A 13,197-nucleotide genomic window follows, 5' to 3' on the forward strand; every position below is an offset into this window, starting at 1 on the left:
CAATAAGATTGGAGCTATCACATATAGTGCATTTTAGGAACTGGAGAATTGCTGCTGGCTACTAACTTTTCAAAGTAGCCCTCACTCCTTAACTAAGGAGTGTTGTTTTGATATAGTCCCAGAGAACAGAACTATACAGTCAGTGGCTTTGGTTACAGTGTTTATAATGTACATAATCGATTAAGAGCCATTGCACTGGGGCCCTGTAGCTGTTAAGGAGCCATTGAAGGAATCTATGTTTTCCAGTATTTTCTCTTGGAAAAATTTTCCAGGAAGTTTCTTGTCTCCAGAAATATTGCATTACATATGGCAGAGGATTTCAATAAAAATCGCTGATGCCAAAGGACCTTCTTGCTTTACTTGGGGACACACAAATAGTCCTATTACATTTCTGCAGTTGTTTGCTATTAAGATGTTTTATTAAATTCTGGTACAATTCCTGTATAATCTTTTCTACTTTAGAAGATATTTGAGCAATGTCTTCAAATGATCTGAATCTTAATTTACTTTTAAATTTAAGAATGGGACTGGCATTTATTGAACGTTCTCTGGACCCCCAGTAAACAAAGCAGAATCTGTAACATCGAGAGGTTTATGAATGAATTACCACAGCAAAATGAATATGCGAAGAATTATTAGAAGCGAAATCTCTGTTCCAAAGAACTTGTCATTGCTTCAGTTTTTCTTCCAGCGAGTTACCAGTTACTTTCTCAGGGTTCGCCTCCATAAGAGATTTAATAGCTAACCCTGACCTTTGTTGTCTGTTTATTTCAGAAGCCTCCCCAGCTTTCTGAGGATGATGTCCGGCTAAAAAACGAGAGAGACAATTGCAGCGTCAGCCCCCTGGAGCCTGCAACCAGCTCCCTTCCCCCAGATCACAAAAACATGGAAATTGAAGTCTCTGTTGCAGAATGTAAAAGTGTTCCTGGAATCACCTCTACCCCACCTTCCATGGACCACCCCTCCCCTTTCTACTCACCCCCCCACAATGGCCTCCTCGCTGATCACCATGAATCTCTGGATAATGATGTGGCCAGAGAGATCCGCTATCTAGACGAGGTGCTGGAGGCCAGCTGCTGCGATTCTGCTGTGGACGGAACTTACAACGGCACGTCGTCCCCAGAGCCTGGAGCAGTCGTCGTGGCGAGCAGTCGAAGCCCACCTGCCCACACAGCCATCCAGCCAGAACTCACGGAGAGGGCAGCGGGCAGACAGGCCCCTCCTCACATCGAGTTCAGCACAAGCAACTCTGACGCCATGGCAGAGGGTGGAAAAGCCAACGGCCACTCGCCTGACCAGCCCCAAGATCTGACGGGGGACGGCCTCCAGGCACCCGCGAGCCCCAGCTCCTCCACCAGCTCGCGGTGCTCGGGCCGTGACGGGGAGCTCACGCTCACCACGCTGAAGAAGGAGGCCAAGTTTGAGCTGCGTGCCTTCCATGAGGACAAGAAGCCCTCCAAGCTCTTTGAGGACGACGAGAATGAGAAGGAGCAATTCTGTGTCAGAAAAGTGAGGCCTTCGGAAGAGATGCTGGAGCTGGAAAAGGAAAGGAGAGAACTCATCCGGAGCCAGGCCGTGAAAAAGAATCCTGGCATCGCGGCAAAATGGTGGAATCCTCCCCAGGAAAAAACCATCGAGGAGCAGCTGGACGAGGAACATCTGGAGTCGCACAAAAAGTACAGGGAGCGCAAGGAGAGGAGGGCGCAGCAGGAACAGCTGCTCATGCAACAGCAGCAGCCGCCCCCAGCCCAGCTCTGCGCGGCCCCCGTGGCCTCCCGTGACCAGGCCAGCGCGGCAGAAAACGTAAAGGAGGACATCGTCACCGAGCAGATAGACTTCTCCGCTGCTCGCAAACAGTTCCAGCTCATGGAGAGTTCCAGGCAAACAGTGGCCAAGGGCCAGAGTACACCTAGGCTCTTCTCTATCAAGCCCTTTTATAGGCCTCTGGGGTCAATCAACTCAGACAAGCCACTGACCATCTCGAGACCAGCTTCCGTCGGGGGCCTTCCAGAAGACAGTGGTGCATCAGCAGCCAAGGGGCAGCAGAAAGCCAGCTGTGCCCTGGAGAGTCAGCCTGCGGGGGGAAGCCAGGGCAGCACAGCTCCTCAGGGGAGGGAAGGGCCCTACAGTGAGCCTTCCAAACGTGGGCCCTTATCCAAACTGTGGGCAGAGGATGGGGAGTTTACCAGTGCCCGGGCCGTCCTCACTGTGGTCAAGGATGACGACCCTGGGATCTTGGATCAGTTTTCAAGGTCAGTCAATGTCTCTTTGACCCAAGAGGAGCTTGACTCTGGTTTGGATGAATTGTCAGTGAGGTCCCAGGATACCACTGTCCTGGAGACCCTGTCCAACGATTTTAGCATGGACAACATCAGTGACAGCGGGGCCTCCAATGAGACAACCAATGCCCTCCAGGAGAATTCACTGGCTGATTTTTCTCTGCCCCAGACTCCACAAACTGACAACCCTTCAGAGGGCCGAGGAGAAGGCGTCTCCAAGTCCTTTAGCGATCACGGTTTCTATTCCCCTTCATCCACACTGGGAGACTCTCCATCAGTTGATGACCCCTTGGAGTATCAGGCTGGTCTCCTGGTGCAGAATGCCATTCAACAAGCCATAGCCGAGCAAGTGGATAGAGCTGTGTCCGAAACCAGCAAGGGTGGGACAGAACAGCAGGGACCTGGAACAACTCTAGAGGAAGCTGGCACTGGGGCTCCCAGTTCAGAGAAGCCTCAGAGCATGTTTGAGCCGCCTCAGGTGTCTTCTCCTGTTCAAGAGAAGAGGGAGGTATTACCAAAGATTCTGCCTGCTGAAGACCAGGCACTCAGGGAAAGGGGGCCCTCCCAGCCACTGCCAGCCGTACAGCCCAGTGGCCCAATAAACATGGAGGAGACCAGACCGGAAGGGAGCTATTTCAGCAAGTACTCAGAGGCAGCTGAGCTGAGGAGCACAGCCTCGCTCCTGGCCACTCAAGAGTCCGATGTGATGGTTGGGCCCTTCAAGCTGAGGTCAAGGAAGCAGCGGACTTTGTCCATGATCGAAGAAGAGATCCGAGCAGCTCAAGAAAGGGAAGAGGAACTGAAGAGGCAGAGGCAAGTCTTGCAGAATACCCAGAGCCCCAGGGCAAAGAATGCCCAATCGCTGCCCTCCCGAACGTCATGCTACAAAACCGCTCCAGGTAAGTGAAGTGCGCACCAGAGACAGACGCCGTGGGAATCGGTTGATTCCAGCTTATGTGTTTCTTTGTGGAGCCTCCTCTGGGTGTAGCTAGAATTAGTGTCGGGGGCACTGACACAAGGGTTTTTGTATCCAGGGACATGCAACTGGAGTCAGAAGAACCCTGGGCCTGGACGGTGTGCCATTTCCCAGAGGATGCAATGGCTCCTTTCCCATCGTTCTGTTCTGGGTTTGGTTTAGTAGAGAATTGTTCTCTTTTGTTTGAAAGGGCTGCCTCTGGCTGAGGGAGGGGCAGTGTGTCAGAGTGAGCCCATGTGTGGACTGTGTTGGAGTCAGTAGCTTGACCCTTAGCATCTGCAGTTAAATCAAACCCATCTGATTTGGAGGACGTGCTCTACTAACGCCGTCTGAGTGCCAGGTTCTTTCCTAGCAATGGCAGTCATGACCCAGGGTTGCAGATCGACCATAGATGTTTTTGTCCCTCTTCTGTATGATTGAATTGGTCTTCCTTTTAGTCATCACGGTGCCATTTCTTTGGAATCGGGGTGGTCTCATTCATTCTTATCCTATGACACATTTGGAGAAATTGACTCTTTGTAAAGGCAGGTCTTTAGTCCCCTCCCATTGCCTGGGCAGTCCCTTTGTATACTTTGTGTAAATGGCTGGTGTTAAGTATGGTGGTAATGTTGCTACCATTATGGACAACAGTGTGACCAGTAGTTTTTGTTTCCCATTTGGATATGATGGCAATCAGAGATCTGCACGTCCTGCTGCAGCGAAGTGCTACTCAAAATGTGATCTGGGCTAGTCCACGGACTGTTCGTTACCGGTCCATGCCGAGAATAAGTACAGACATTGAGAGCAAGCATTTGAAAATTCTTGTCGTAATTTGGTATTGTCCTCAAATCCAAGTGTGGAGTTTTGTGCTTTTTTTAGAGTATTGGTTCATAATGGACTGAGGGGTAACTTCTTTCACTGGAGACTATCTAAAAAACATTACCCTAACATATAATTGTTGGCGTTTGACTTGGTTTATCCAGATCTTATTCCCATCTTGACACTTGGCTTCCGTCAAATCTACAGTGACTCAAGGTAACTCTTTTGATTATTAATTTTTAAATTTTGAAACAGTCTCAACCTTAAGTTCCCAAGTACAGTACAAATATCTCTTATTATGAACCATTTGAGAATAAATTGCCAACATGATCTCCGTCATCCCAATTTTATAGAATATGCCTCATTTTGGATTTGTCTGTGCTTTCACATGAGTACATGTAGGTTATGCATCTTTGGTAGGACTACCACAAAAATGATGTTATTTCTTCTCACTGTGTCCAATCAGGGACAGATGTTGACTTTTTTTTTCATATAATATCAACTTGGATCACTTGATTGAGGGAGTGTCTTATAAGGTTCTAGAGTAAAATTACTTTGTCCTTTGTAATTAATAAATATTCTGGGGCCTCTGGGTGACTCAGTCAGTTAAGTGTTCGACTTCAGCTCAGGTCATGATCTCATGGTTCATGAGTTCAAGCCCCGTGTCGGGCTCTGTGCTGACGGCTCGGAGCCTGGAGCCTGCTTCAGATTCTGTGTCTCCTTCTCTCTCTGCCCCTCCCCTGCTTGTCCTCTGTCTCTCTTTCAATAAACAAACAAACATGGGACGCCTGGGTGGCTCAGTCGGTTAAGTGTCCGACTTTGGCTCAGGTCGTGATGTCATGGTTTGTGGGTACAAGCCCTGCATTGGGCTCTGTGCTGACAGCTCAGATCCCGGAGCCTGCTTTGGATTCTGTGTCTCCCTCTCTCTCTGCCCCTCCCTGCTTCGTGCTTTCTCTCTCTCTCTCTCTCTCTCTCTCTCAAGAATAAATAAACATTAAGATTTTTTAAAATAATAAATAAATATTAATAAATATTCTGTACAGTTAGTTTGGTACTATGTAATCTTTATCCTACTTCTCATCAAACTTTAAATCTATTCATGTATCTATTTATGTAAGTGTGGTCTTGTGGGTTCCTATTATATTCAGTGGGTTATAATCCATTTCTGTTAGGTTTATTCTTAATTTGTGTAGATATAGCTTATGGGAACCCTTTCAAGTTAACTTCATGTCCTTTTGACATGGTCTCATTATCCTATGGACATGTCCTCACTTTCTGACACCACAATATGTTCCAGTCTCATCTGATACTTTCCTAACCCTGAAATGAGCCATTTCTTCAAATAGCACTAATTCCTGTTAGTGGAGAATGGAATTTAGAAATCAAAATCTGGGTGATTGGTGTGCTCATTGTTATTAGATTGTTTGTCCCTGTTCCCAGGCACTCTCAAAGAACAGAATTAGAGAATATATACACATTCTGTCTGTCTGTCTGCCTGTCTGTCTATCCACCTACCTACCTACCTATCTATCTTGAAAACCATGAGCTCACCCTGATACCTTTAACTCTAATCTAATACCACAGGGCTCATATTCTCCCCATATTTGTAACCTCCTTGTTGACAAGATACCTGGTTCAAATACCCTTGATGTATTTATTGTTTGAGCAATCCTCTCCTTGCCTTGTGTAACCAGTCTCCTATTTTCCTTACCCAACTTGGGTTCCAATACCCTGTGCTAGGTCACCTCTGTCCCCCACCCACCTGCTGTGGCTCCAGCACAGCACTCTGGGCCACTGTGGTATCCTACCCTAAACTGCAGACACCATCTTGTAGAGCTCCTCCCCAGTGGCTTTTGGACTAAATTGTTCATGAAGGAAAGAAAGAGAGGAGAAAGAGGAAAAGCCTGGTGACTTTCTTGATATGGTTTTTAATTCCTACAGGTCACAGGGCAGTGGCCAGCTAAGTGAGGCAAAGAAAACTTGCAAGGGAGGATTTTTTGTGTGTGTGCTTAATAGTGACCAGTTGGCTTTTCCCAAAGATCCTTAGTTGTCAAGTTCATTTCAAATTCTTGTGGGCTAGCTTGGCACAGAGATGCCAATGGGCATTCTGCATGGTATCCTAGAAAAAGGTTTTATACCACTTGAATTCAGCCCAATCTGAGGAGCCTACTTCATGTGTAAGTGACTGTAAAGGGCCTGCACAAGAGCCCAAAGTCTGGCAGAGGAAGGTTCTTCAGGCATCTGATCAACTTCTGCTCACATAGGAGGTAGATACCATGGCTCTCCTGTCAGTTATAGCTGGCTCTACCTACCTAACCCTCCCTTTATGTTATTTATTATAGAACCTTCCTGCAAGTGCATGTGCTCAGTGGGTATTTTCATTTTTCTTCACTCCACTTTTTTTGTTTTGTTTTGTTTTTAAGTAGGCTCCACACCCAGTGTGGAGCCCAATGCAGGGCTTCAACTCATGACCCTGAGATCAAGACCTGAGCTGAGATCAAGAGTCAGATGCTTAACTGACTGAGGCACCCAGATGCCCTTTACTCCTCTTCTTAATTGAGCCTCCCACCATATTGTTCCCTTCCTTTATTTCTCCCATGTGAACAAGATTAAACACATTTCAATACTTTCCTCTGTTCCCTGACCTGCTGCAGTCTTTTGATCTTCCCCACCAGGCTTAAAATAAGACAGGGTTCTAATGTTTTCCCTCAGCATCCCAGCAGCCCAGGACTACTTTTCCCAGCACTTCCCTCCAATGTCCTCCCCTACATCCCATTCCATAGGGTTGATTCTGCCACTTTGGTAAGATGGTAATCCATCCATGCAAGTCTACATACTGCAGCTGTCTAATTATTGTACTGAACACAGTCGTGAAAATGATGCGTGTGCACCTCATTCCTTCATGTTTATCTCTAGAACATTTAAAGTAGGTGGCAGGGCTTCCCAGAATTATGACATGGATTGAAAGGAACCGAATGAAAAATGTGATTTTCTTTCTCTCCATGCCTGGTAATGTTTGGAGTGTTGCTTGGCTAGTCAGCCTCTAAGTTCGTAATCAAGGAGGAGCCTGACACATCGCTCTGAGCAGCCAAACTGGACGATTCATGGCCAGGGTTAGAACCGTTGGCTCCAACTTTGGTTTGGTGAATGGAGATGTTGCTAAGTTCCTATTGTGCTACTCCACATGTCCCACCAGTAGAGGTGACTCAGCTGGTCTGTTGCATGACTCAGCGTGATGATTTGATATCAGGTGATGAAAAATATAATTTTTAACTTCTCCTCCGGTGGAAATCATGTTGATGACATGCTGGATTCCTAAAACCTAAGGCAAGGAGAATCCACTGAGAGCGAAGATGCAATAGGGAAAGAGAAATCTACTAATTCTCTCCAACTATTCCCCAGGTGTTGCAAAGATAAACTTGTTTTTGCTTTTAGTTTCCCTGCCTTTCAAAGATGGAGAAAGATATTTTTAAAATGATACTGTCATTTTCAAAAAACAGTTGTTAGGAAAAATATTTTGGAAATTGTATCTTGTTGGCTCTTGGGAGATTTTAAAGGAAGAAGTTCCACTTAACTAGGATCTGTGTGACCTTTGCTCATACAGAGGTGAGCAAGGCAGATGCAGTTCCTGCCCTTAGGGAACTTACAGCTCAGTAAGAGAAACTTACTTCAGACGAACATGGCGATTTCATGGCAGAGACGCATGAAAATCTGTAAGAGCACAGATCAAGGAAGATCAACTCACTGGGGGTATAAGGGAAGTCTTCCTTTCTTAGGAAACTACTATCCAAGCTTTGAACTGAAGGAGTAAAGTTGGGTTCAGGGGGTAGGGGCAATTGTTCCAGTGAGAAGGAAGGGCACCAAGGAAGGCCCAAAAGGAAAAGAAACTTGGTATGTTTGAGGTACTTAAATAAGATTAGGGTGGATTAAAGGAAGAGATTTAAAACAAAATGAAAGAGTTGGTTTGAAGCCAGACAACAAAGAGCTGCCTTCATCCATGAACTGATGGAAGAAAAGTCTTCCCACTTTAATGAGTCCATTCCACCAGCTTCTGTTGAGCTCTTCCTCAGCATAAGAACTTCTGAAGGCATGTTGCCATGCACGTTGACAAAGGCTGTGTGTCGTGTGGGAGGCCGTATTCCCAAGAGTGAACACACGTGTGCCTTCTGTTGATGGCGTAGAGAAGAAAGGAAGCATTCCAGCAGGTGCACTAGCCTAACACACCCCTGAGGATCAAGTTTGGGAGGAAAACCCAAACATTTTATTGACGTTAAAATCCGGATCTTTCCAAATGTCTTTTCATATTAAGGCTGTCAACAGTTCTCACTTCAGGGCCTGGTGTCTATTATTGGATATCCTGGTTTCACGTCCAAATTCTAGGCATGACAGAGAAACCCAGTTAGTTAGGTGATGATTACTTTGGTTTTTCAAAATAGTATCCATTTTCATGCCAGACGTTGAACTGATCTACCAAGTCAGATAAGTTGCCCAGTGGGACATTATGGGGAGTGGTAAAGGAGAAGGTGTGGATATTGAGTTCCATTAACTTGGAGCGTCTGCTCATGTTTTTAATATGTGGAAAGATGTGATAGTTACATATCTTATAAAGATAAAATTTCCAACGAGTTTCAGCTTCAATTGTCAGTTTGAATTAAGGTTGCACAGGAGGTGATCGTTACATTATTATAAAGATTATTGGCTGGGTCTTTTTTTCTCTCTCCTCTATTATCTTCAAATATCATGAAAAAAAAAGTCCTAGACAGAAAAAAAAAAAAAATGATGTCAGCATAATATTCATGAAAGAGAGCTTGGTGGCTTATTCCATGCTAAAGTAGTCTTCACTGGGGATGCCCTCTTTGCTCCATTAGTAGAAGACCATGTGTTGGCAACTGGTAGAAAAATTGTGTCACAGGCCCAGGTGACAGAGGGCTCTCCTTCAGGAGTATACAGTGTTTCCCTTTCGCACAGGCAGGCACAGGTTATGTAGCCTGTGGGGATCCAGCTGGCTGTGTGACAGTACTAAAGCTTAACGTGGAGCACCTTGCAGAGCATTATCTCTACTACCATATTTCCTGAACATTCTCCGGTGACAGAAGCCTAATCGTGGTAGCTACAAGTTACCTTAAAGCTGTGTACCATACGAGTGACTTCACACACGTTTTCTCATTTTTCCTTTTCTCATTTATTCCTCCCAACAGTCTTCTGAGATGTAACACAAATTATCCAAACCCTTGAGGCCAGATCTATTCAGAATTTTTCTGACTTAAGAAAAGCCATAATGTGTATATACTATTATTTATAAAAGCATTGCAATGCATATGCTATTACGTAACCACCACGCCCCGCCCCGCCCCAGACAGGGTCCCGAGCTACCCCCATCACCGCATTAGACTTCTGCTTATAAAACTGAAGAGGAGTTAGTTTCATCAAGTGGGATCATTACATCAAGAAGGACTTCATGCCTGGTCTCATGAGGTTTGCTGCCAAGTAAGTTATGACAAAGCTGGTTTTTTAGAGCTTGTTTGGATTTGCAAATTGGACATAAGAGGTCATGGGCCTATACTATTATTCCCCTTTCAAAGAATTAATACCAGAGTCCAGAGAGATTAAGTAACCTGCCGAGGTCACTCAGCCAGGTAGTGGCAGAACCAGGTTCAAACCCTGGCTCATCTGATTCCGAAGTCCTTTATTCTTTCTATAACCTTTCTTAGCCACCCCTGAACCTGCCCCTCTGCCCTGGAGGTCTACAAGGTATGTAGTAACATCTCCCCTCTCCAGCCTACAGTGATTGAGCTCAGTCTCCCCCCGACCCTCTCCCAGTCTCTGGTCTGACCCCTGCATTGTCTTGGGTCCTTCCTACCCCCTGCTCTTTGGACCCACTCTAGCTCTGAAATGCCCTGCTCATCACGGTCTGGGCGAATGAGTTTGCTCCCAGAGGCCACGAGACAGTGCTACCCTAGTGACCCAGAATGGGTCCTTTGTGCTTTCAGAACTTAACCCCAGTGCTCCAAATTGCAATAGGCAAAACTGCTGGTGCTGTCCAAAAGAGCTGAGCAGATGGCGGAGGGGACCAGCATGGTCCGGGTGAGCTATCTAGCCTGATGGCTCCTGTGAGTTCTTTCTGGAAGTTGGTTTACCAGAAAGAAGCTCATTCATTCCAGACACAGGTCTATTCCCTGAAATCTTTGGATGAATTGGGTACTTAAATGAAGACTCAATCTCTTGGTTTGAGAACATGCAGGAATAAGTGTTCACTCCATTAGCTGAACATGTTTGGTGGGTTGGGGCCAAAGCCAAATACATTAGTTTACTGGTGGTCATTGAACACCGAGACTGCTTTCTGCTGTTCTCTTTGCTCATGATTGATCCTTCTACCTGGGACCAGAAATTCCTTGTGTTTTATTTGTCTTCAAATTGATTTATTTATTTACCCAGCAGATATGCTCATTTTAAAAAAAACACATGCCATTTGGGAAGGAATTGTCAAGAAAAGTTTAGACCGAAGAAGTGTTTGGCAAAGGGTGAATGTATGTGGTGAAATCAGGACTTCTCAAATCCCAGAATTCAAACTTCTCTTTGGGCATTGCCCCCCAAGGTTTGGAAGGGGCAACTGCTGAGGCTAAGCCTATCAGCCCCGCTCCCAAGAAGGTAGGGACTCCAGTCTTTCTCCCATGAAGAACCCGCGGCTCTGGCTTCTGGGAAGTAGAACTTGAGAAAAGGCACTACATCTCTACCGGTTTAATTCCCCGCTCTAAGCAAGTTCTGCCACCACTGCTCATTGTGCTGGGTCTTCTGATGAATGCACAGTGTCACGGCTGGCCCCCAGTGGTGCTCATGCCTTGTTGGGGACACCACATGGCATCCGTGTCGCCTACCCTTTACCCCTGTGTGTGGCTACTCCGTGCGCCAAGTTAGGAGAGCGGCTTCCAAAAAAATCAGACTCCACCATGTGCTAAAAAAGATGTAATCTTGAGCTAAGAAAGAAAAGATGAATCAAAGGACCTAATTCTTGTAAAAATCCCTGCTCTACCCCTCGTAAGAAATGTGAGCTAATCAAAGCCAGGCGTGGGAGCAGGATGTCCCCTGTGACTGCAGGAGTCCAGTCAGGATATGACTGTGTCTCTTAACCAGCCATGCTGCTATTCCCTCAGGAGACTGGCATTTCACATCCATCTGATCTTTGTGAATAAGCTACTACTTACGGGGTGGAGAGCTAGGGGCGGTGGGTGGGGAGTGTACCAAAGAGTGCATATTAGATTTCATGTAATGGTATTTTATTTCTCATGACGTTCAATGTAACCGTCAAAGGTTTCCCAAAACCTGTGTGCATCCAGCCTCACAGGTCTTCCCAGTCTGTCTGTATTTCTCAAATAGAAATTCATACCTTATGTAAAAAAAGCTGGTCAAGGAAACTTAGGTGCCTAAATGTCACAGTCACTTCTCTGGATTTATATTTGAAGTTCAGATCCCGACTCCCCTGCTTGCTAACTGTGTGACTGGCTTACTTCACCTGTGTAAGCCTCAGTCTCCTCACCAGTAAGACGGGAATAAGATCATACCGACCTCAGTGCCCAGTACCCAAGAAGAGTGACTCTTTTGTTGTTACTACAGTTACTGTTATGTCTTAAGACAAGAGCTAGAAAACCTTACAGAAATATGTAGGAGTTGTTCTTCTACAGCTGCTGAGATAAATGTCAAAACCTGCATTATAAAATCGCTTTCTGTTCCTAGTTGGTGTATTTTCGTATTTACTTCATTAAAATTTAAAATCTCACTTACAAAACCTGAGTTCAGGAATTCGTTTTCAATAGTCAGCTGTGATTTCGAAAAACAAAGTGTACTGGGGCACAGTGAAATTGCGAGTCCATAAAAATGTTTCCTTTCTCTTTCCCTTTGGGGGGGGGGTAGAAATCATCACACAGTCAGACCCACCATGTTGGTAGAAATGCGTTTAACAAAAAGAGCTTGGTGGGGGAACTACTATTTGCCGTGATTTTCATTCTTTCTGTTTTAATTTTCTTTTTCTTTTTTGGTCTTGAAACTGTGCTTCACCTAGAGAAGCAGAGCTTTTCCTTCTAGAGGTTTCACCTTCCAGTCCTGTTCATTGAGGATGACCCAATATCAGCAGCTCATCCAACACCCCAATCTTTAAGGAATGATATTTGGAAATTTCTCAGACTTGTTTCACCGGGCCAGGGGTATTTCTCATGTCTAAGCTAGGCTTACGATCTGAAGATTCATGTCATTGCATTTTCAAAACCCTGCAACCTTCAGGAAAAGAGATAAAAGGACCAGGGACCAGCTTTTGGTGTGTGGGTCACAGCTGGAACCCCACAATCACCTGCTCCCCGGATCTGACAGGAAGGATATTCCCTTTTACTGGGAGGAAATGAAGTTGAAAATACAAGTCTGAGCTCATTTCTTTCTGGCGACTTGTGAGTCGTCTTAGATGTTTGCAATCTTATCGCCATGCTGTGTGAAGAAAGGAGGTCATTGAAGGAGGCCTGGCCAAGGCATGGCATCTGGTGGGCGTCTTTGTTCGGTTCAGTTTGGTTTTTAAGTAAGAGTGGGTGATGGCTTTTTCTTTTCTTTTGAGAAATGTAGAAACAAAGGATCTTTGATTTAAGAACTCAGACACCATATATGTGGAGTGTAATGGTCACCAAAATCACAGTGTTTGGCCAAAATAATTTTCTAAACTTTTGGAAGCCACATCCTTGGCTTGTTAGAAGTTAGCCTTGTTCCTACGGAAGAAGGGTCCGGCTGTCTAGGATGGTAACGGCTGTGCTTCCAGCCTGTGCCACCTTCGCTCGGGTTCCTTGTCAGGGAGCATCCGTGGTTCTTCTCTCTGCCGCCCCCTCCCCTGGGCAGCACAGCCTGTCACAGATGCCCAGGGGAAATCCTTCTTGTCTGGAAAATTCAGAAGTGTAGCCAAGGCCTGGCTTTCTCTCTGTGGACCAGAACGGGGTTTAATTATTTATGATTAAATAAGCAGGAAACACAAATTTGTGTTTTCTAGTTTTCCATTCATGATGGGGGGGGGCGGCGGGAGCTGACAGCATTTACTAATTTGGAGTGAAATTTAGCTGCCCGCCTCTGCTTCTTAGTCCACCTTGCAGACCCACGGCCTGGAATGCCACTGTC

General features: G+C 45.7%; 1 protein-coding gene across 12 annotated transcripts in view; it reads left to right on the top strand.

Moving 5' to 3' along the window:
- PALM2AKAP2 (PALM2 and AKAP2 fusion) overlaps positions 1-13,197 on the top strand; it is a 448,549-nt gene that overhangs the window by 412,540 nt on the left and 22,812 nt on the right. For 11 of the 12 annotated variants that reach the window (XM_086683680.1, XM_086683683.1, XM_086683678.1 and 8 more), the window contains one exon: positions 775-3,178. In XM_086683680.1, the coding sequence (XP_086539806.1) occupies positions 775-3,178 (2,404 nt within the window). Of the gene's footprint in view, positions 1-774; positions 3,179-4,217; positions 5,010-13,197 lie in introns of those variants that run through there. The other variant, XM_086683682.1, reaches the window with a different exon arrangement.

This window comes from Puma concolor, chromosome D4 (assembly GCF_028749965.1).
Source record: "Puma concolor isolate L17-30 chromosome D4, mPumCon1.1.hap2, whole genome shotgun sequence".
Lineage (NCBI taxonomy): Eukaryota > Metazoa > Chordata > Mammalia > Carnivora > Felidae > Puma > Puma concolor.